Here is a 25,108-nt window from a genome sequence, read left to right as displayed (position 1 = left end):
GTTTGTACAACTTGACGGAGAGTGAGAATGTCTCCTGCACCTGGGGAATTATAAAGTCCCCCAAATCATTTCTGCTTTGCCTTCTTACTAATGCAGATCTCAAAAGGCTGTTCTTTGTGAGCAGAAACATGTAAAACATGAGGTTTAACTTTCCACAGTGCTCCCAAGACTTCCATCTCCAAGCCCAGGGGCTCCTTTCCTTTCTCACGGATGTGCATTTGTAGAAACCATTTGGTTCCCTCTGAGCAAATAGCATGCTAAACAAAGACTTGTATTCATTTGGACCATTTTAGCATCTCCTAAAGTGAATAAACATGTCTCATATCTACATCTGAAAAGGCAGTCAGTGGCTCTCTGTTCAAAGTCGTGGATTTAGTAGCCCTGAAAGTCAAATTTGAGCCCTCACACAGCAGGGGTAGTGCCTTGAATTACACTCCCTTGCTGTGTGTGGAATTCCAGCACTAGTCTCCCTCTTCAAAAAAAAAAACATCACATCACACATGGGAAGTATGAGAACAACTTTAAAAAATATGAATTTCCAGTGATGAACCCTGTCAACCAACAGCATCACATGTGGAAATAATATTTTGAAGACGACACATTTACAAGAGACAAATTATCTGCAGCTAACTCCATCACCTGTGATTTACCAAAATAGAGAAAATTTGGCAGAAATGTTAAATTTTTCTCATCATTTAATTGTGCAAACTTTATTTATTAGATATCAGAACTCACTTGCATACAATTATTCACTATAAATAAAGTATTTGGTTTTATTATCATTGCTCATAATCAAGCAACCTCAAATGAATTAAGAGCAGCTTTCAAACAAACTGCTGATGTAATGCAAAAAAATAGGATGTAGGATGTAGGAAAGAGCTGGCAAACTGTTTCTTAATGATTATATGAAGCTCCAGTACCACACCCTTGTGCAGCTGCAGACTATTACTATTACTAAAGAAGTTGGCCGGCTGACTGAGGAGCTACTTCAAGATCATGCAAGTAATCCTCTTATTCTGCTAGAAATCACAGTTGGCTTCTGAAGCCGTGACTGCCCTTATCAGCTGCTTCTGAACAATCACAGCTATTATTTGAATAATCTTTCTTTTTAATATATAATTCCTTAAATCTGGTCATGGATTCAGTGTTTGCCTAACTTTTTTCTATTGTCTATGTACATACATGTTTTTGTGCCATTGTAATGTGATTCTTGGCATTTTACACTCATTTAACTTTCAACTTTGAGTTTATTCTTAAGTTTATTCCAAAGTTAATGTGTCTCTTGTCTTATTGTCAAGAAAACCTGGTTGCTTCTGCAGCCAGCAGTAAATGATTTCACATTGATCACAGAACTTGGTCTTCCTTTTGAGCCCTATCAATAATTTATATATTTATAGATAATTTAAGATATTTCTCCACAGAGACTAAGCCCATGGACAGCCATTGTATTGTATTATACTGTATTTATCATGATTATTATTTAACTATTGTTCTTTGGTTAAAATATATATTTTTTAGCATGTTCGAAATAAAGTTTTTCATTCATTCATTCATTCATTCATTCATTCATGTTCTGTTGCCTTGCAAAATTCAGTTATTGTTAAATATTTACGCAACATTCCTGTAAGGTAAATGATGGACCTCAAATCTGAGACTGTGATATATAACATTATCATCTACAGTCCAGTAGTGGTAGTGGACATGGCATCGTGGGTAACTCATTAATGCTGAAGGGTACATCCAGCTTTTGGAGCAACACATGCTCAGATCCAAGCAACATCTTTTTCAGGTACTTCCCTGATTATTCCAGTGAGAGAATTCCCAGCCACATTCTACTTGTGTTACAACAGCCTACCAGACTGGTAGGCCAGACTTGTCTCCTAGTGACAATGTGTGCAGCATTATGATTCACAAAATTCTCTGATAGAGAAGCCAGACTGCTGAGCAACTGAAGTTGTAAATCAAACAAGAATGGGAAAGAATTCCACCTACAAAGCTTTAACAATCAGTGACTTCAGCTCCTAACTGCTTCGTGAGCTTTGCTCAGAGAGAAGGTGATGTAGCACTTTGATGAATGTGCTGCCGTCTCAATAATATATCCCAGGTATCAAATTCAAAATGAGAGATAGTGTAAAAAACCCAAACATATATTTTATTTGTGTATTCAGCTGAACAATGGTTGATGCAGTTTTGTAAATCATTCATTGGAACCGTCTGGAATTGGGGTTTGTATTTACCATTAAAAATAACAGAACTGTTAAAATGACTATACTCACCTTTTAGAAGTCAGCTTTCACTTGAGATGATATGCTTGGTGCGCTGAAAATTGAAATGGTGATGAAAACTTAATGTAGAATCATTTTGGAGATCCTGTTTTTTTTGTTTCTTTTTTAAATGTGTTTATTAATTTTCTTAATATACATACATAAGACAGGACCAGACAAAACAGCAATACCATACAACAACAACGACAACAAGCTGGGAATAGCCACGCAAGAACCCAAACAAATCAGTTCTGGGTGAATATGACAGGTACATTATGCAACCTAGAGTGCAACACAGTGGAAGCTACACAAGGGGAAGAACAAATAAATAAAACTAATTAATACTGTTTTTCATACAAATGCTCTCATCAGTATAGCAGATACATTTACATTAATATAGTCAAGAAATTTGAGGTTTCCATGTTCTTTCGAAGGCATTAGATTTGGAGTACAGAAGACAAGTGAGAAGGTCCAGAGGTGTGTATTCCATTATTGTCCTGTGCCATCCCGACACTGAGGGCCTTATCCGTGATCCAGTGCATAAGAATATTTTTCCGGGCACAAAATATCAGGACATTATATACTGCAGTCTTTTCTGATATATATCAGTAACACGATCATTTGGAAGACCCAGAAGAAGGGAAACCGGTTGGAGTTCCAGTTTTATTTTCAGAACCTTCTGTATTTCCAACGAGATATCATTCCAATATTTCTGTATTTTTACACAGGACCAATAACAGTGAGTAAGATCACCAATTTCTGTCTTACATTTAAGACAAACTGGAGAAACATCTTTTCTATATTTGGAGAGACGGTTGGGGGCAATATGTGCTCTATGCAGAATCTTTTAATTGCATCACTCTTGTTCATACAGTTACATACAGTTATTTTGGAGATCCTGTTTAACCAAGAAAGTGAAATGAGCACGTGCATTGAAGTTGGCCCGGCCTCAGTTTCAACAAGGGTTCAATTACATTTTTCAAAAAGAGGGTGCATCGAAACAAACATTAAAAAGAAACTTAATAAATGGGTTGATGCAGTCCCTTTGCATAGTTAACAGTGCAAATAAATAATTTAATTCAGCACAACTACAAATCCCATCAAGTTGTGATAAATATAAAGTTTTTACAATGTAGTAATGTGACAAAGAAAATAAATAATGCAAAATGACAACATTTACGAGACCAACATTCTCTCAAATATACTCTGGCAAATTTAGAGCAGAGTGCTGTTACTAAAACGGCGGGAAGCATTACCTGCTGGCTTTATGGATAGTAAACATGCGGCTTCAAGAGGGGAGAGGGGAGGAAATGAGTAGATTTAGTTTATCCACCTAAGAAGCGTGAGGATAGCCTGATTGGCAGGGATGAAGAGAATAATGTGAACTTGGATGAAAGCATGTGACATCCAGAGTCAGGCTAAACTCAAGGATTTATTTTAATTTGTCAGAACCGTAAATTAATGATGACACTGCTTAATAAATGCTGACTAATATAACTCAGTTCACACTGAACAAATACTCAAACAAGCAAGCACTGGACTTGACAATTATGACCTCAAGAGAGCAAACATCCCCAGTATTCGCGACTGAAAAGATGGCTATTGCTCTTTTGAATAAGACTGTGTTGGTAATGTCTTTCAAAGTTTATGATGCAATGGCTCAGAAGGTCAGATTTTAGGTTTTTGATAGCAGGGTAGTACCTCCCTCACTGAGTGGAATCCCCCCCCTGTTTCCTCCAATTTCACTTTTACATGCAGCTGCATTATTGGAACACGTTCAAATCTGCACAAATCCACTGGAAAACGTTAAAATCTGCACAAATTCCAGATCACGTTAGTAATAAGGCCAAAATTTGAAATTTATAGCTCTAACTGTGTCAGCTAACAAGATCAGAAACAAAGAGTGAGTTGGCTTCACACACTTGTGACAGTTATTTTTAGCCCCAAAAATTGGAATAATTGCCACTCAGTGGCATACATGTATTGAATCCTAGAAATGATCAACTAAAATATGAAAAATAGAAGTTTAAGGCAAAGACGCCAGTAAACAGGTACATACCTACCAAAGTTGTGGATCAGAGTTTTACTTTGAACATCAGGACAAGTCAGGCATAAACCTTTATAGAAACATAAATGTGAGTGCAACATATTTATGAGTGTAATACAAAAAAACATAAACAAAAAACTATTGGGTTCTTGTGCATTAAAGGTCTGAAATGTAGATATGAATGTATATGAATAAATGAAATTAAGTACATGAGAGAAATATACTGTCAAATAACATGAAATATCTGGGAGTCATACATTCTGGGAAGAAACACTATATATATGTGCATAATGTATGTGTGTGTGTGTGTGTATATATATATATATATATATATATATATATATATATATATATATATATACACACACACACACACACACACACACACACACACACACACACACACACACACACACACACACACACACACACACACACACACACACACACACACACACACACACACACACAGTGTGTAGGATGCAGTTCTCCATCAGTATAAGCTTCAAAAATGAAGAGAGAAATGAATTCTGCAAAAACAAGTTGCACTCCTTGCAGAGTCATCTCTAATATGCACTCTAAATACTCTATAACAGACAAAGCCGTGTAAAACAAACAAACAAACAAACAAAAACAACAGACTAACAAAGGTGTCTTCCACCTGTTGTCATAATCGTGCAAAGTACAATTTCAAAGGGATTGCAGCTGAGTGACTCATCCAACTCAGTTTTCACTCAAAAATTATGTTGTACTAAATGTATCTATTCACATCATAGTTAACTGTTTACAATAAAACGTATGCAGATATCTGAAATGTACTATATTTCAGTAGGTACTTGTAAAATAATAAGACCAGAGGTTTGAAGGTTGAAGGTTCCTGTGGGAAAATCTGCTACAACAGCTCACTCTGTTCCCAAAGTAGGATCAAAGTTGCTGAGGTCCCCCCTGCTGTGGCTTTGAAATGCTGAGCTGCATGAATACAGTCCTCCAAAAATACATACAAACACACATACAGTACAACCTACAAATATGGCGAGACATTTTCCGCCAAAAATGACACAAATACTTGAATAAAGATGTACGTAATGGTTTTTCTGAGTTGTACTTGAGTATATGGATGCCATTCACGCAGAAATGCACCTGGTGTTTTTGACCTCAGCTTAGTCAGTGTGGACGATTTATCAGATAAATTCATATCATTAACAAACAATCACATATAAAGCTTTTTCTCTCCTCAAAGATTCTGCTATGCTGTTCAAAGAGCTTGAAAACCTGTGCCAGTGTGTATATGCTTTTCTCTAGGAATCTAAATATGTGTTCAAAATAAAAAGAGGCACACTTTTGGACAGACTTTTTTTTTAAACAAAATGTATAATTCACAATACATTAAAAATGACCATTTATTCAGAGTAAATGATTGTGTTAAAATCCCTTGGACAAAAATAAATAAATAAATAAACAAATCTACACCACTATAAGTCACTCTTACTTTGTGTATTTTAGTTTTTAGGAAACAGTTAGAGGTCCCCCTTGTGGCTAAAATAACACTTAACCCATTAATTAGATAACCTTTGGACAGCTACCAAATCTGCATCGATTCTCAGGGAGACAATTCATAAAACCATGAGATCTATGCCAGTCCGGCCATCATTTCTTACTCGGCAGGATGGCAGACTGCAACTTGTTCCAACTCTTAACAAAGAGTCCTTCACAACCTCAGGAGCGTGGCAAGTGGGGAAGTAAGAAGGAGTTCATTCTGACTGTTGCTGGTGCTATTATTGGCCTTGGCAATGTATGGAGATTTCCATATCTTTGTTACAAAAATGGTGGGGGTAAGTATTTAAGTTTGTTATTCAAAACTGATAATCTGACAGGTCTTGAAAGGGGATCAAATTATTGTTCCACCTGGCAAATGGCAGTTTTTTATTCTGACACAGGTTGTTTCAGTCACCAGATTTAACCTAAAATAACCAAACAGTGATCTAAAATACAAAGAGCTTTATACGATTATTACACCGACTGTTCTTGCACTTGTATAGCCCATTTTTTTATTTTTCCAGCTTCTACAAAGCATTTCACAATGTGTATTTATCCACACATACAACTTGTATTACAGCACTTCTATTATACAGTATGACCACTCCACGAACAACAGAGCTTCTGTGTCTGCCCAAAAATACTTGGATCACCAGCTGTCACAAATGATTATTATATTAGATGATGAGTGATGACTAGTCTTAGATGCCCATTGATGGGAAATCAATGGTGAGAAACAGCTACAGATAAACTTAGAGACAAATTAGCTTTTCAGTTTTCCTCTTAGGTCAAGATTAGTAACAGAAAATAATCTGCAATAACAAGTTTAACTAACTGTTAGAGTCCATTTAAAAAAAGATCAACATGCTTAATTTAGTTCTAATTCGTTCAGGTTTCAATATCTGATCGATGATTTTAAAAAAGAAAAACAAATATGAAAAAGTTTGTTGTGAGCTGACTTTCTTTATATTTGTGTTTCACAGACTTAAAGCAGCAACAGTAGAATTAACAAAGTAAGATTAATTGTAAAAAAAAAAAAAAAAGTTCCCGCAGCACAAATTAAGTGATCTTGTTAGTGCACTCATGTTTCACTTCTTTTGTTGCACATTATTGAAAAATCACTTGGAAAAAAAAAGTTTTAACCATTTCATTTTTTGCACAAACTTTTTTTTCCCAAAAGTTTCTATTTCTTCACCTACAGACAATGTTTATGGCACTTCGGGAATCATATAAAAATAAAACTTACCCGTACATTAAAACTTAGTTCTATTTATTCATTGTCTGAAATTTTAGGATGATGTTAAAATAAAAGAGGCTCAACATGTGAATCCTGGACATAACTAGGTTATGCATTTTGATGTGAATCAGTTGACACACTGGAGTGGGGGGGGGGGGGGGGGGGGTACAGGGGGTACAGTACATCCAAGTGAGTGCCATGAAGGTGTGTTGGGGGGGTGATATGAGGGGAGCCGGGGAAGGTGTTGAAAATGAGGGAAGTGTAATTATGTAATTATGTTTGTGTGAGCGGTAAGTCCTTGATGTTATCAGACGGCTCGGTATAGTTCTGATACAGGTGCACACGTGCCCTGAGGGGAAGGGGAAGGCTAGTGGGAGAAGAGCGTCTTGTTTTCAAATCCTCCAAGGAGGGTGTGACTGGAACGGCCTGCCAAGCCACTCTGTTAAGGTCAAATTGTAGAATCAACAATTGCATTTTGGGTCAGGCCGACTCCAGTAATTTTCTGTCTGCCTTAAGTCTCTGGTTCATCAATGGCGACTCCAAACAGACGAATTTGTGTTCAATATAAAAGTCTCAGCTTTACTGTCCAGAATTAACATTGCAGATACCTATGACATAATGACAACTCATAATTAAAGCTTGACTCATTACAATTCACAGATCACAGGTTTTAACTAGTCAGAAATGGGTTGCAGATATCTACATTAATGTCACTGAAAGTTACATTTGACTCATCACACATCTTAAATTAAAAATGTAGATATATTTAACTGATTTCTGACAGAAGAAATATGATTAAATAAATCATAATTGTCTTTCAGACTCACAGAGTCAAAGAGACTTAAAGCAGCAACAGTAGAATTAACAAAGTAAGATTAATTGTAAAAAAAAAAAAAAAATGTTCCCGCAGCACAAATTAAGTGATCTTGTTAGTGCACTCATGTTTCACTTCTTTTGTTGCACATTATTGAAAAATCATTTGGAAAAAAAAAAGTTTTAACCATTTCATTTTTTGCACAAACTTTTTTTTCCAAAAGTTTCTATTTCTTCACCTACAGACAATAATGTTTATGGCACTTCGGGAAACAGGGTAGGAATTATCATATAAAAATAAAACTTACCCGTACATTAAAACTTAGTTCTATTTATTCATTGTCTGAAATTTTAGGATGATGTTAAAATGAAAGAGGCTCAACATGTGAATCCTGGACATAACTAAGTTATGCATTTTGATGTGAATCAGTTGACACACTGGAGTGGGGGGGGGGGGGGGGATACAGGGGGTACAGTACATCCAAGTGAGCGCCATGAAGGTGTGTTGGGGGGGTGATATGAGCGGAGCCGGGGAAGGTGTTGAAAATGAGGGAAGTGTAATTATGTAATTATGTGTGTGTGAGCGGTAAGTCTGTGAACTTGGCCCCAGATCTAGTCCTCAGCCATTGTCCTTGATGTTATCAGACGGCTCGGTATAGTTCTGATACAGGTGCACACGTGCCCTGAGGGGAAGGGGAAGGCTAGTGGGAGAAGAGCGTCTTGTTTTCAAATCCTCCAAGGAGGGTGTGACTGGAACGGCCTGCCAAGCCACTCTGTTAAGGTCAAATTGTAGAATCAACAATTGCATTTTGGGTCAGGCCGACTCCAGTAATTTTCTGTCTGCCTTAAGTCTCTGGTTCATCAATGGCGACTCCAAACAGACGAATTTGTGGTCAATATAAAAGTCTCAGCTTTACTGTCCAGAATTAACATTGCAGATACCTATGACATAATGACAACTCATAATTAAAGCTTGACTCATTACAATTCACAGATCACAGGTTTTAACTAGTCAGAAATGGGTTGCAGATATCTACATTAATGTCACTGAAAGTTACATTTGACTCATCACACATCTTGAAAAATGTAGATATATTTAACTGATTTCTGACAGAAGAAATAAGATTAAATAAATCATAATTGTCTTTCAGACTCACAGAGTTCTTATGTATAAGGCTAACTACAGCAGGTTTTCTTACTGAATGCTCACCCACCAAACATTTAAAAAAATGACACTTGCTATAATAGATAAAATAGTAAGAAATGCAATGAAAATAGAAGTATATAATAAACAGGATTTGTGGGGATTCTCGTTGTCCCCAGACAGCAATTCTTATCTTATTTTGTAAATCACTGCACGAGCTACAGCAACCCTCCATTAGAGCTCAAGATCCAGTTACCACGGACTATGCACACAAGGTTAATGAGGATGCTTTGGTCTGACAAATGTCATTACTTTTAGGTGTATTCTTCATCCCTTACATCTTGTTCCTTGTGACCTGTGGAATTCCTCTGTTTGTACTGGAAACGGCACTCGGCCAGTACACCAGCCAGGGGGGCATCGTGTGCTGGAGAAAGATCTGCCCATTGTTTGAAGGTAAGTTAGCCACCAAAGATTCTGACACAGTAAGCAGAATATAACAAGCGCAGGTCGAAATACTGAGGGAATGGAATAATAACGATTTGTTATTTCCAGGGATGGGATACGCCAGCCAAATTATCATTTTTTACGCAAGTTTCAGCTACACTGTGATTTTAGCCTGGGCGTTTTTCTACCTCTTCTCTTCCTTCTCTGGAGAGTTGCCATGGGCCACTTGCAATAATGCATGGAATACAGGTAAATAAATTACAATGAAAGTTTCTTCTGCCACACTCATATAGGGGATTAACCGAATACTGTAAAAAAAAATTATTTATTAGTTAATATATCTTTGAGAGTTTAAATTATACAAAATTACCTTCATTGTAGAAGTAAGGATAATGTTTGCCTAAGGAATCAATATATTAAATACATTTATGAGGGCTCCTTAAAGAAAGTAACATTTACTAAAAAACAAATGTTTCAGTAGAACATGCATGTTTAAAATTATTTGATATATTTCAGATCGTTGTGTGGAAATAAACAACTATAATATCACTGCTAACTGGACCTACCCTGTGAATGCATCATCATCATCTGTTATAGAGTTTTGGCAGTAAGTTTCTGAATATGTGGATGTCTACAGAGTTGTTTTGATGTCTCTATTACTCATGTTTTTTGCATTGAGCTTGACAGTGTACACATAACACTACTGTCAGCATAGCTCCCCATAATTCCACTATGAGATGAGTTCTAATCAGCCAGAATAATTAAGAACACCTGTGTGCTGAAGGTATTTAGGGCTTAAATTGCACACCCAGGCATGTATTGTTCTGAATAGACTCCTGTGTTCAATATCAACAGATATTAAGTAATGGACATCTTGACCTGCCACAAATGATTCCATTCAGTTGTGCTGATTCCAGTGAACTGCAGTATCCTAAAATGCGTCACAAATAGTATTGTGCCATCTTTGGTACTGTCAGCAGCCAGCTGGCAGCCAGCAGCAAACCATCTGACAGATCCCATGCTCTGTTGAATCTGCTTCCATGTTTCTATTTTATCTATTGCCTCTTTGCTTTGTTCTGCTCTTTTACTTATTTTTTCTTTTTCTATACTAATTTTGTGGGCTGGGTAACAGTTGTGGCGGGGTGCCTCGACGACCCAATCCCTGGACCAAAACCCTCTCAGGCCCCGTTTACACGGAGCAAAAACGGATGCGTTTTCATGCGTTTTGGCCGTTCGTTTACACGAAAACGGAGCTCAAAGTCACCAAAAACGATCATTTCTGAAAACTCCGGCCAAAGTGGAGATTTTCAAAAACTCAGTTTTCACGTTTGCGTCTAAACAGAGGAAAACAGAGATTTAGGCTTCAGAACGTCACATTATGCAACAGAAACGTCACCAGCATCACGTGTTCGACCTGTGTTTACAATTTGTTTGGCCACCGTCAATATTTTCTTGTATTTTACCTGTTTTATATTCTAAAGTCACACTTAAAAGTAACTCCACACCTCAAAAAAAAAAAAAAAAAAAAAAAGTAACTCCACTTCTCTGTCACTCCAAACGAAAGACTCTCGTTCCGTCTTGGAAGTAACTGGCAGTCCAGGCTGATTTATGGTTCTGCGTTACACCAACGCAGAGCCTACGGCGTAGGGTTCGCAGCGACACGCACCGTACGTAGGCTACGCCGTCGATTTAACGCAGAACCATATTATTCAGGCTTCACACGTGTCATTTGTTGACGTTTTTTTCCAGGACTCTGATTGGCTAGCATGACTTTACGCTTCTCGTTACACTGCCCCCTGCAGGTTTGGCTGCTCATAGCACCCCTTAACAGCGTATTTATGCGGGTTCGTGTAAACAAAGAGATTTTGAAAACGATCTTGTGTAAATTATGGAATTTTTCATAGAGGGGGAAATATCCGTTTTTGTAAATACCTGGCTATGTGTTAACGGGGCCTCAGTGGGGACATGGAATGTCACCTCGCTGGGGGGGAAGGAGCCGGAGCTTGTGTGTGAGGTTGAGAGGTACCGGCTAGAGATAGTCGGGCTCACCTCTACACATAGCTTGGGCTCTGGAACCCAGCTCCTTGAAAGGGGCTGGACCCTCCACTACTCTGGAGTTGCCCAGGGGGAGAGGCGGTGAGCTGGGGTGGGCTTGTTTATAACCCCTCAGCTCAGTCGCCATGTGTTGGAGTTCACCCCGGTGAACGAGAGGGTCGTTTCCCTGTGCCTTCGGGTCGGGAAAAGGTCTCTCACTGTTGTTTGTGCCTACGGGCCGAACAGCAGTGCGGAGTACCCGGCCTTCTTGGGGTCCCTGGGAGGAGTACTGGATAGTGCTCCAACTGGAGACTCCATTGTTCTACTGGGGGACTTCAACGCTCACATGGGCAATGACAGTGATACCTGGAGAGGCGTGATTGGGAGGAACAGCCTCCCCGATCTGAACCTGAGCTGTGTTTTGTTGTTGGACTTCTGTGCTAGTCACGGTTTGTCAATAACGAACACCATGTTCAAACATAAGGGTGTCCATCAGTGCACGTGGCACCAGGACACCCTAGGCCGGAGGTCAATGATCGACTTTGTTGTCGTTTCATCTGACCTTCGGCCGCATGTCTTGGACACTCGGGTGAAGAGAGCGTCTGAGCTGTCAACTGATCACCACCTGGTGGTGAGTTGGATGCGCTGGCGGAGGAGGAGGTTGGACAGACCGGGCAGACCCAAACGGATTGTGAGGGTCTGTTGGGAACGTCTGGCTGAGCCTTCTGTCAGGGACATCTTCAACTCTCACCTCCGGGAGAGCTTCTCTCAGATCCCGGGGGAGGCAGGGGACATCGAGTCCGTGTGGACCATGTTCTCTGCCTCCATTGTCGACGCGGTGGCTCGAAGGTGTGGACGCAAGGTCTCCGGTGCCTGTCGTGGGGGCAATCCTAGAACCCGGTGGTGGACACCGGAAGTAAAGGATGCCGTCAGACTGAAGAAGGAGTCCTACCAGGCTATGTTAGCCTGTGTGACTCCTGACGCAGTAGATGGGTACCGGCAGGCCAAGCAAGCTGCAGCTCGGGCGGTCCTGGAGGAAAAAACTCAGGTCTGGGAGGAGTTTGGTGAGGCCATGGAGGAAGACTTTTGGTCGGCCTCGAAGAAATTCTGGCGGACCATTCGGCGCCTCAGAAGGGGGAAGCAGTACTCTGCCGGCACCGTTTACGGTGCGGGTGGGGAGCTGTTGACCTCGACTGGGGACATCGTCGGACGGTGGAAGGAATAGAGGATCTCCTCAACCTGACTGACATGCCTTCCACTGAGGAAGCAGAGAGTGGGGACTCGGGGACGTGCTCATCCATCACCCAAGCCGAGGTCACTGAGGTGATTCATAAGCTCCTCAGTGGCAGGGGACCGGGGGTGGATGAGATTCGCCCTGAGTACTTCAAGTCTCTGGATGTCGTAGGGCTGTCTTGGTTGACACGCCTCTGCGACATTGCATGGAGCCAGCTCTACACCCTCCGCAGGGTGCTCGAGGGTTCATGGGAATTTGCCCAGTCTACATGTGCTTTGTGGATCTGGAGAAGGCATTTGACCGTGTCACTCGTGCCATTCTGTGGGAGGCACTCGGTGAGTATGGAGTCCGGGGCCCTCTATTAAGGGCTGTCCGGTCTCTATATGATCGAAGCAGGAGTCTGGTTCGCATTGCAGGCAGTAGATCAGACTTGTTCCCAGTGCATGTTGGACTCCGGCAGGGCTGCCCTTTGTCACCGGTCCTGTTCATAATTTTTATGGACAGGATTTCTAGGCATAGCTAGGGGCCGGAGGGGATCCGGTTTGGGAACCAAAGGATTTCGTCTCTGCTTTTTGCAGATGATGTTGTCCTGTTGGCTTCATCGGACCGGGACCTTTAGCATGTGCTGGGGCGGTTTGAGGCCGAGTGCGACGCGGGTGATGAGAATCAGCACCTCCAAAACCGAGGCCACGGTTCTCCACCGGGAAAGGGTGGCGTGCCTTCTCCGGGTGGGTGGAGAAGTCCTGCCTCAGGTGGAGTAGTTTAAGTATCTCGGGGTCTTGTTCACGAGTGAGGGAACGATGGAGCGTGAGATTGACAGACAGAACGGTGCAGGAGCTGAGAAGAAGCTGAGTTGAAAGGTGAAGCTCTCGGTCAATCTACACACCTACCCTCACCTATGGTCATGAACTTTGAGTAATGACTGAAAAGACAAGATCGCGGATGCAAGCGGCCGAGGTGAGTTTCCTCCGCAGGGTGGCTGGACGCTCCCTTAGAGATAGGGTGAGGAGTTCGGTCTCCCGGGAGGAGCTCGGAGTCGAGCCACTGTTCCTTCACATTGAGAGGAGTCAGCTGAGGTGGCTTGGGCATCTGTATCGGATGCCTCCTGGAGCCCTCCCTAGGGAGGTGTTCCAGGCATGTCCCACCGGGAGGAGACCCCGGGGAAGACCCATGACACGCTGGAGAGACTATGTCTCTCGGCTGGCCTGGGAACGTCTCGGACTCCCCCCGGAAGAGCTGGAAGAAGTTGGGCTGAAGGAAGTCTGGGCATCTCTGTTGAGGCTGCTGCCCCCGTGACCCGGGAACAGATAAGCGGCGGAAAATGTTATTGTTATCAAGTATGGGGCATACAGTATAGGACTGAACAGCCACCCATCAAAGTCTAGCTATCACTTCAGCTACTTTGGATATACTTGACCTTCAATCTATTAATGAACAGCAAACAGAGTATCACTCTTCCTTTAAAAATAATATGGCTTTTTGTATTGTTAGGTGTATGAATAGAGAGCTACAACCAGCTCTGGGCTGGCTTGGCAGGGTCTTGAGGTGAAGCTTAGCGAAGCAACCACAGCAGACAACTTCTTTATCGTTGGAAAGCTTTTTTCAGGAGGACGGCCTGTACCTGATCTGTCTTACCATGGCAACAGCCAGAATGCCAACTTCCAGGTTGGCATGGATGTTTCTGTATTGACTGACCCAACATGTAACCAAAGTTCAACAACCTTCCTTTCCCCAGACCTCCACCAGAACCAAGCTAAGATGTAGCTGTGGGAACTTCGAAGCCACGGTCAGTTAGTGAAGTGTCAGCTGGCTGAGGGCCCCATTGGGGGTTTCAACTAGCAGGCCTTGTTGTTTAAGGTTCTTATTTCAGTAACATCATCAGAAATTAAGGTGGGGGCGTGGGGGGGTTTCTTCACCCAGTGGTAACTGAAAGTATCGGAGGCCTGATGGCCAGGATACTAACTTGCCCGTGTGGGTTAATAAGTGGGGAAGTGGGTTAATAAGGAGGGAAGGAAACGTGATCTCTCACCAACCTTTATCGTTCTGCAGTTTCCCACCCAGGAGCCAGTGTCTGAAGCTGAATCCACGACACTCGCTCTAAGCTTTTGACAGGGAAACAGGAGCACAAACCACTTTGGTAGTGAGGGAACACGTTATATGGGTCCACTTACACGGGCCCTTAACAATACACAGATGTAACGACCGTCGGTCTGCATAAGAGACCGTTGGCGCGTTACACAGTAATAAGCAAACAAACAACAGCAAACACAATCAACGCTAACCACTTTAAACTAACGCTGCCCAGAAACAAGCCTCTTACTTTGAGATGCCCTGGAGGTAGTCGGCGGCGTCCTGGGATTTTTGGAACTCATGGTTCTGGTCCCGGTCCACAGGTTGCTGATTTTACGCTCCACTGGTGGTTCAGCTATGAGCGGCTCCCTTTTCCCTCTCTCTCTTTCTGTCTCTCGGAGACAGATTATGCAGCGCCGCTGGCAGCCGCTGTCCCCCTTTCCTGGTCTTCCTAGTCTGGGCACTTGTCTCGTTGCGCACGGTCCCCTTTCCCTTCGTCAAAGCGTCAGAACGTTTGCGGGTAACTCTGTTGTAACGCAGGTGGGCGAGTGGGCTTTCACGAGCGCAGCAGGCGCAATGGGTCCTCGGCTGATGTTGGTCACGCTGATCAGACATGAGGTATAGTCCTTACAAAACGTAAGGACAGTAGACTTTTCCTTGCAATGAAAAAGTCGTAGAGCGAGATTTGGGAAGCAGACCAGCGTCCCTTGGTGAACGGCTGGATAGTTACGCTCCACGTTGAAATTAAGGCTGCCCATGTTCACATAGGACTGTGGCCCAACACAGCTTTCTTTCTCCTCCAAACACAACAAGTTGTGTTTCTACCAAAAAGTTCTATTTTGGTTTCATCTGACCATATAACATTCTCCCAATCCTCTTCTGCATCATCCAAATGCTCTCTAGCAAACTTCAGACAACCCTAGACATGTACTGGCTTAAGCAGGGGGACGTCTAGCACTGCAGGATTCAGTGTCATTCACTAGTTCCCCCCGTGTGGTTCTGGGATTTTTACTCACTGTTCTTGTGATCATTTTTACCCCACGGGGTGAGATCATGCATGGAGCCCCAGATGGGAGATTATCAGTGGTCTTGTATGTCTTCGATTTTCTAATAATTGCTCCCACGGTTGATTTCTTCACACCAATCTGCTTACCTATTGCAGATTCAGTCTTCCCAGCCTGGTGCAGCTCTACAATTGTGTTTCTCACGTCCTTTGACAGCTCTTTGGTCTTGCCCATAGTGGAGTTTGGAGTGTGACTGTTTGAGGTTGTGGACAGGTGTCTTTTATACTGATAACGAGTTAAAACAGGTGCCATTAATACAGGTAACGAGCGGAGGACGATGAGCCTCTTAAAGACAAAGTTACAGGTCTGTGAAAGCTTGTTTGTAGGTGACCAAATACTTATTTTACCGAGGAGTTTACCAATTAATTCAGTAAAAATCGTACAATGTGATTTCCTGGATTCTTTCCCCTATTCTGTCTCTCATAGTTGAAGTGCAACTATGATGAAGATTACAGGCCTCTCTCATCTTTTTAAGTGGGAGAGCTTGGACAATTGGTGGCTGACTAGATACTTTTTTTGCCCACTGTATACTGACAAATCAAGATTATTATTATTATACATTAAGCCCATTTCTTGATTTAACAGGTGAACAGACCAATGCGGAATCTTCCAGCGTCCCCCCCTAAAAACAGACTTCAAACTGACTCTTTACAAAATCTATGGGTAACATCATAATGAGTGTTTTTCCAGTACTATCATATGTCCCCTACATGGAACCCCCATTTGGTAACTAGAAAGTAGTCCAAAGTACAGGGTGAGACAGACACAATACTGTTTTTAATGTTTTTTATTATAATAAATATATATATATATATATATATATATATATATATATATATATATAAAAAATATAATATTTGTCTGAATATAGTGCCGCAGCGTCGAGTAAAGGGCTGCACCAATACAAAGTCAAATCACATTGCCTGACAACGCCACCTCGGGAATTTCACCCAAAGAATTATTTAATATCTCTAGTCAAGACACACAAGTTCGTTTACTCAAGGCAAGAGACGTGAAATCCAGATACTTTATAAAAATAGGTTTTATTACACAATGTTTTAAAAGAATACTAAAAAAAACCAGTCATGAAAATAAAGAGCAAAATAAATAAGGGGCAGGAGCTGTAGCGTACTGGTGCAGAGGGGAACTAGTGAAGGGAGTGGGAGTCTACAAAAATGAAAGATATTAACGTAAAAATAATTAAACACTCAACCACACGTGGCAAGCACACAGCACACAAAAGGGAAGGACTCCACCCAGGTCACCAACACCACCACCGGCCTACAGCAACTGCAAAACAAACAAATTGTTACAAAAATCATATAATAAACATGCAAAATAAGACAAAAGGGCAGGTAACTACTACACTAAAAACACTGCCCGAAATGAAATAAACAAGGTTAAACAAACACTGGTCCCAAAGACTGTTAAACTAAATTAATTAAAAGAAAACGGCACTGTATCGCCACATTTATTATCGGGGTCAAGCCGGGAACTGGGCGAGACTTCAGGGGACCCCAGCAGAGCAGACAAGCACCGCAGTGAGGACAAGGCAGAAGAGCAAGCAAGCAAGCAAGTGGGAGAGCAAGCAAGCAACAAACTGCAGCAAACAGCAGCAGGAGACGAAACAGCAGCGGCTTTAATCAGCTGGTGGTTCTGACGTCACACCACCGGGGACTCCGTCAGCTGATGAGCCTTCCTACTTCTAGTAGGTTCACACAGGCATAGAGTGAGGGAGAGAGGAAACCCGCACGGTCACCAGCATTTGTCCGTGACCACACTAGTGTTCAGCCAGCGTGGATAACAACCATAGTAGAGAGAGAGCCCTACACAGGAGATGCTAAATCACGCAACAGGAGCACGGCATTCAGTCGCCGCTCTGCAAGGAAATACAAATTATTTTAACATACCGAGAGAGCAAGACTACCAACTAGAGTGAAGCAGCAGCAGCATTACCTGAGAGGCAAGAACATCCGGGGCGGAAATGACGCAATGGGGGAAGCGCAAGACACAGGGAAAGCTGCCACTTATATACACAGCGGGACCAATTATTGGCTACCAGCTGTGTTGATTAAGGGCAGCTCCCTCGTTCTGCTACAATAGTATAAAATCTTTGCAAACTTATGAAACATATGAAAGGTATCCAATCTTTAGAGCTTATTTGTATAACTTATTTTCCCCCTTGACCTGCCTCCATCCTCCAAACCAAATCTTCTACATTCTAGCTACAGAGAAAGCTGAGGATGACGTTGCCCTGTACCTTAACATGTGCAATGATAATAAAGTTGAATCTAATCTAATCTAATCTAATCTAATCTAATGTTCTATCCTGCATGCCACATCTTTCTTTTTTAATGCACTCAGAAACACATACAGCAAAAGAAACACAAACAAACAAAATGTAAAAAAAATAACTTATTATTACTGTTATCTATATTGGACGCATTGTTTTACAATCTTTCTGTAATATTGTGTTCTGTCAGAATGAGATCTATTGTCCAAGTTTTGGATACACACTTTTTACTTTTTCTTCCATCCATTTCCAATATTTCCATCAAACCCCTCACTACATACACGTCCAGACTGGAATTTACAGGTATGTAGATTTATGAAAATGACTGATTAATGACAAATATTGTTCAGTCAACTTGCTCACTTTTTCAGGCAAGTTTGCTACCATTTCACAGTTGGGAATGTTACCATAGTAGGTTTTTGCCACATGTTTTGCTGTTAAAAATTGATAATTTACAATTTGGTCTTATAGGCGACGAGTCTTAAATATATCCAGTGGCATAGAGTCCTTGGGAAACTTACGGTGGGATCTCTCTTTGTGCCTTCTTCTATCCTGGGTCATCTGCTACTTTTGTATCTGGAGGGGAGTGAGATCCACAGGAAAGGTAAGGCTCAGATTGCAAATGTGCATCCTACAGTCAGATTTTATCCATCAGTAAAATTATAAATGTCCATTCCACATTGTTTTTAATCTGATGTTGCCCTAAAAGAATACAAATAAATACAAAAAAAAGGGTGGGTATTCTAAATGAGTTTATACTGGGTAATCATCACTGTGTCCTGTTGGAACTTGGAATAAACCCATGGGCTATATCTCCACCCCTCCTGGCTACACCTAGAATGACCGCACGGAGGTGGCATTGTTGTTGTTATTAAAGAAAATGGTGATCAGCATGGAAATCACCAGCATCCCTTTTTCTCCTGCTCAGACCTGAGCACTTACTATTCAAACTCTCACAGCCTAGTCCTTTGGTCGTAGCCATTATCTACCATAGTACACTCCTGAACCACACAAATTCAAGAACTCCACATGAGACAAGTTGAAGGACTATCCAAGGAAACTGGTTTAACAGTTACCACCTTTAAGCTTACTAAGACTACCTTCAACTCTACTGAGAAGCCCTTGCTCCAACCTAGTCCGGCTACTATGACCTTATCTACTCCTGCTCATACAGTCCCTCTTCACAGTAAATAAACTTCTCAAACCCATTTACAAAACCTTCATTGGTAATTCCCATGTCATCTCGAACCTTCCCTTTCTGTCAACAGTATTGGAATGTGCTGTTGCCTCTCAACTCAATGTCCATCTAACTTCTAATGATCTATTGGAACCATTTCAATCTGGTTTCCAATCACAGCACAGCACTGAATCTACCCTTCTTCACCAACAACCCTCTCCTTCACTCCGATTCAGGCCATCTCAATATTCTCATGCTTCTAGACCTCTCTATAGCTTTTGACACCAACCATAGCATTCTCCTCTCCCAACTTGAATCCACCCTCAATTGTAAGGGAACCACCATCTCCTGGATGAAGTCACATCTTACAAACCAGCAACAGTCCATCAGCATTAACAGCTGCACATTTGTTTATGCCCCCCTATCTGAAGGTGTCCTCCAGGATCCAGGGCTTGGTCCCCTCCGATTTATCTTTTACATGCTCCCCCTTGCTCATAACGTACGTCAACAGGGTCTCCATGACTACTTCTATGCTGACGAAATCCAGCATACATGTCCACTTTGACCAGGTGCATCATTGAGATCATCTCATGGATACAATCCCATTTCCTGAAGCTTAACCGCAATAAAACAGACATGCTTATCATTGGCCAACAACACATGAAGCTTGCATGCATGTGTGTGTTTACATTGTCCAGCCTCTCCTTGCTGGTCAATTTTTCCATGCTCTTGTGTTGAGTGAATTGGTCATGCTCCTATCAAATCAAACCGCCCTGTGAGACACATTTGTATAATGAGTCCTGTGCCTGTGACATATCAACCTATTGTAGTGTGACTCCCTTTTGAACACTCTGACAGTTGTTGGCCGTGGGGACATCTTCATTGTTTGATAACTAGTTATATTTTATTCTAATGCAGGCTTCCTACATCACAGCAACATTTCCTTTCCTCTTGCTGATGGTGCTGTTTGTCAGAGGAATTACTCTCCCTGGTGCCTTGCATGGGATCAAGTACTATCTGTACCCCAATCCTGCACGGCTCGCTGACCCACAGGTATCAATCTGTTTCATCACAAGCATTATGTTTATTGTCAATGTTTTTGGATTTTAAACAAGAACCCAGCAAAAAACAAACATTTGACTGTTTTTAGGTCTGGACTGATGCTGGCACACAAATATTTTTTTCCTATGCATTATGCTTGGGTTTTCTCACTACGTTTGGAAGCTACAACAAGTACAACAACAACTGTTACAGGTCAGTACTTTCTAAGGATATGACTAACAGAAACATTTCTATTTCAGAGTTTGTAGTCGCTTTACATTGCATATAGCAGACACTTTTATCCAAAGTGCCTGCTAGTTGTATTGGTAACTAAACAAACACAGAAGCTAGGCACAGTCTGCATTATTATGCCCATTAATGACTGCCTTGAAGTATGGTAAGCAATCATATGCAATCGGTAACCAACAACTACTTTTGTCACATTAAATGTTCCCTTATCATCCACGAGCTGTCCATTGTTTGACTACACTGTAAAAAGAGGTTGAAATTACTTTTTTCTACCAACACTGTGAAGCTTCAAGACACAATAAATTATTTTGTGTGTTATCTTAAGCACAAGAAATCCAGATCCCATTTTATTGTAAATTATTGCAAAAGAAATAAATAAAAAGGTAATTCCAAGGAGTTTACATATTGTTTGTCATTATACAACAACATACAAAGTGCACTAAAAACAGACCCAGTTGTGTCACATTAAGCATGCTTTTGTTTAGTCCATGATGATTTTGATTATTTGGACAGCACTGGTGTTCATTTGTTTTATAATGGCATCAGAGAAACAGATGATTAGGAACTGATATTGTACACAGTAAAGGAACACAGTGTCATGGCAGCTTTATGTTCCATCGAACTCTTGTTGGTTTTCTTTGGGTTTTTTTTGCTCAACTTATGAATGATCTGCAATATCTATCTGCAATTTGTTTTAAGGTGTCAAACTAAGCAAAAACCCAAACTGAAAAAACCACAGCTTTCCCGGGAGCCCTGACTTGTCTATTCTACCCAATCCTTCAGAAATATCCTTCTTAACTTGCTCTACCTGTTCCTTATCACTCAGGTCCACACTGTACCACCTACCTTAACCCTTTACTGACTTTTCCCTTACTGTTGGGATTTCCTACTCATCATTGGAAAACTTAATGAAATGTCAAATATTTAAGTAATTCTTCACGTCTGTGCTTGAAAATGTATATACATTTACTGTAAATGATTATCACACTTTGATTAGTCCATAACACACAGTAGTTTCAAAGATATAAATTATGACACTGTTGTTTGCTTCTGCTTTGCAGAGACTCCTTCTATCTCTGCTTGTTGAACAGTGGGACCAGCTTCATATCTGGATTTGCCATTTTCTCAATTTTGGGCTACATGTCACAAAAACAGGGTGTCGACATTTCTACTGTTGCTGAGTCAGGTACATCAGCTCATTTTGCTTTGGTGTCTTTATGAATTAGACATTTCACAACTACAATATAATGTAAAATCATCATAATAATTTCAGATAGTTCAAACATTTTAGTTTTCAGTTTTGTCTCTTCCTATTTTGCCAACAGTTGTAACATCAAACTTTGTTCCAGAAGAATAAAGGAATAATTAAAATTGATCATATACAGTATGATTCACTTATGGTTTTGCACCGCAGGTCCTGGCCTTGTCTTCATAGTCTACCCACAAGCTGTGACTCTTCTGCCTTGGCCTCAGGTCTGGTCTGTGTGCTTCTTCCTGATGATCATCTTATTAGGGATAGACAGTCAGGTCAGCTGCAGCCTATTTTACGTCCTGTCAGTAATATCCACATGTGATATTTGTGGTTTATATTTCTCATAAGCAACATGTCTTGGTGTCCTTCTGCAGTTTACTGGGGTGGAAAGCGTCATGACCTCTTTAACAGACGTCTGCCCTTCCCAGCTCCGAAAAGGATACCGTAGAGAACTTTATCTGTTGATGATCTGTGCTGTCTGCTATACGTTGGGGCTGCTATCAGTGACAGAAGTGAGTTTTAAAACTTCAACGATCAACAATTTACCAAAAATGTGTCCAAAACCTTATGAGGAACACCAAAATCAAGGTATTGGAACGGCCCTCTTAGAGCCCAGATCTCCATTTCAATCATCTTAAACCAGTATAGCTTTACAGTCAGTGCCACCTGACAGAGTGTCACAATTTTAGTTTTTTCGATCACCTGTCCACATTCAACTACTCCTATTTATAAATATTTAAAATGTCCAGAGCTTTACCGTGGAAAAATTATTAAATCTCTTTAAAAAAAAATATGGATGAGTATAAGGTTAACAGATTGACATAAGGATATTAATTGACTTTTTTCATTTTAGGCTGGTGCATACATTCTTCAGATCTTTGATCACTATGTATGCAGTGGTCCCACTCTTCTTCTGATGGCAATTTTGGAGTCTCTGATTGTTGGATGGATTTATGGTAAGACACAGTTGTTGCCATTTGATGTAAATATGAACCAATGACTTCCCTCTGATTGCACAAGCAATCAGTCTTTACACAATTCCTATACATTCTGTTTGTTTGGCTTTTCTCTGGGTACTCAGACAAAAAACATGCACATTAGGTTGGTGGTTCTAAACTGTCTTTACAAGTGAATGTGAGCATGCACGGCTGTCTGTCTCGCTTGACTCTGTTCAGCTTTGATGGACTGGTGTCTCCATGGACTGGTGGTCTGCCCTCCTAGCTTCATGAAAGCAGGATAGACTGAGTTTCCCTCTATAATAAGTGTCTCTGTCCTAGGAGCTGGACGCTTCAGTGACAACATTGAAGATATGATTGGTTACAAACCTTTGCCACTATTCAAGTACTGCTGGCTGTATATCACGCCTTTAATTTCCATGGTAAGTGTCCAAACAAAGCATTCATATTTAAGAATCTGATCATATATTTATTGTTTATAATTTTTTTCCCTTTAAAAGGGAACCTTTGTGTTTTTGCTTGTGAGGTACACCCCAATGAAATTCAACAACACTTATGTGTATCCTTGGTGGGCTTACTGCATTGGCTGGTTCCTGGCTACGTCATCCTTGTCCATGATACCACTCAACATGATCTTTATACTGGCCAAGGGAAAAGGCACTCTGTGGCAGGTCAGTTGCTGACTTGTGAATTTTTATTCTGTCACAAAGCAGTTGTAATTATAAAGTTTATTGGAATATATTTGTTGTTATTTGTCTGCTTCAGCAGAAAGCATTGTTTTAAAATATTAATCATTTCCTCAGCGTCTTAAGGCAAGCATCCAGGCTGCAGATGACCTTCCAATGGTGGCAAAGGAAATGGCAAGCATCCGCGATTCAACGGCATGACCGTCATAATGAAAACCACTGCTATATTCAGTGATATGCCTATCTTTAGAAATAGCTTTTTTATTTGAAAGGTATATTGGGAGGGTTTTATGTCTATATATGCATGCAAACTAGAGGTTAGTATTTACTTAATGTTTCTTTTAAGGTAAGATGATTTGTCTGAGCACAGTAGATGTCTAGAGTAAGAGTTCTTTAAAGCAAAGACAAAGTAGAATCACAACCACTTTCATCAGTTTGAATTTGAAAGAAAGCCAAGTCTGCAAGGTTTTGCCCAATCATTAAACATACTTGAAGCTTAAAGCAGCGCAAAGGAACTGTAGCAATTAAAAGCTCAGAACCTGCGCCTATTCTCCCAAAGGCAGAAACTTAAAATAACTAAGCATAAGTCGCAGAAAGAAGAATGAAGCAGAAGCTACTGACCAGGAAGATCTGCCTCAAACTTTAGTTTTACTCAAAACACTACTCAGCAAAGGTACTTTACAATATTGGTCAGGGTATACAAAACACGGCTTTTTTTAATTGATGAAATGGACATTGTTTGCTCTGGACTAACTATGAAAAGGATCATAGCCTACAGAGTGTTATTAGAAACAGGTCTAGGATTTTTCACGGGGTCATTCATCCATTTTTCAAGACAATACTAAACCACATTTTGCACAAAGGCATGACTCAAAAAGAAGAGGAAGCTGATCAGACTGGCTCCAATGCAGATCCACCTGCTCCCAATAGAGTTTTGTATGAATTTTGTGAGAAAGAGTGGTTACATTACAAACCAATTAAAGCTTTATCATCAAGTTGCAAACATGAAATGCATAAATTAATAAAAATATCATAGTGTTCATGAAAAAACACTGCTTACGTATAGCCTTTTAAATGAATGTTTTGTTTTATACATCCTAGTCTAATCTTAATAAATAAATAAATAAATAATACCAAACACAATAAACAAGATCTCTTATAAGGGAATTGGTATCAGTTATATCAGGTATATTTTGGAAACAGATTCAAACTGAAAAAAGTGGGTTAGAGTATCTATAGAAAACACATAATAATTGTAAACTTATTGACAGACATGCTCTCTTGCATGATGTCTCAAATTTGTGATGATCTGCAGATCCTGCAGAGTGCATTTTCTCTAACGGTACTCTGGTTTCTCCAGATAAATTGAATAAAAGCTTTGTCATAGTTTAGTATCTATTACAAAATATGATGATGTGATATCACAGTTATTATCAGAACAATTCAGGCCTGCTTTCTTTGCAATGAGTGAAAGATTCTCTCAACAGTTTCTCCTTGCTTTTTTTTCTCTGCCTAACTCGAGTTGTAGCATCAGCTAGCTTCTTATTTATTATTCATTACATTATGT

General features: G+C 40.7%; 1 protein-coding gene across 1 annotated transcript; it reads left to right on the top strand.

Annotated features, from left to right (window-relative positions):
• Window positions 1-5,950: 5,950 nt before the first annotated feature.
• slc6a11a (solute carrier family 6 member 11a) lies at window positions 5,951-24,518 on the top strand. Its single transcript, XM_061727235.1, has 14 exons — window positions 5,951-6,143; window positions 9,360-9,494; window positions 9,594-9,734; window positions 10,002-10,092; window positions 18,652-18,784; window positions 20,276-20,410; window positions 20,508-20,611; window positions 21,709-21,833; window positions 22,062-22,174; window positions 22,274-22,411; window positions 22,753-22,855; window positions 23,177-23,277; window positions 23,356-23,526; window positions 23,659-24,518. Exons 1-14 carry the CDS (start codon window positions 5,978-5,980, stop codon window positions 23,740-23,742), a joined length of 1,740 nt encoding a protein of 579 aa, XP_061583219.1. The 5' UTR covers window positions 5,951-5,977; the 3' UTR covers window positions 23,743-24,518.
• Window positions 24,519-25,108: the final 590 nt, after the last annotated feature.

Source organism: Cololabis saira, chromosome 8 (genome assembly GCF_033807715.1).
Source record: "Cololabis saira isolate AMF1-May2022 chromosome 8, fColSai1.1, whole genome shotgun sequence".
NCBI lineage: Eukaryota > Metazoa > Chordata > Actinopteri > Beloniformes > Belonidae > Cololabis > Cololabis saira.
This window is presented reverse-complemented; position numbering and strand designations above follow the sequence as displayed.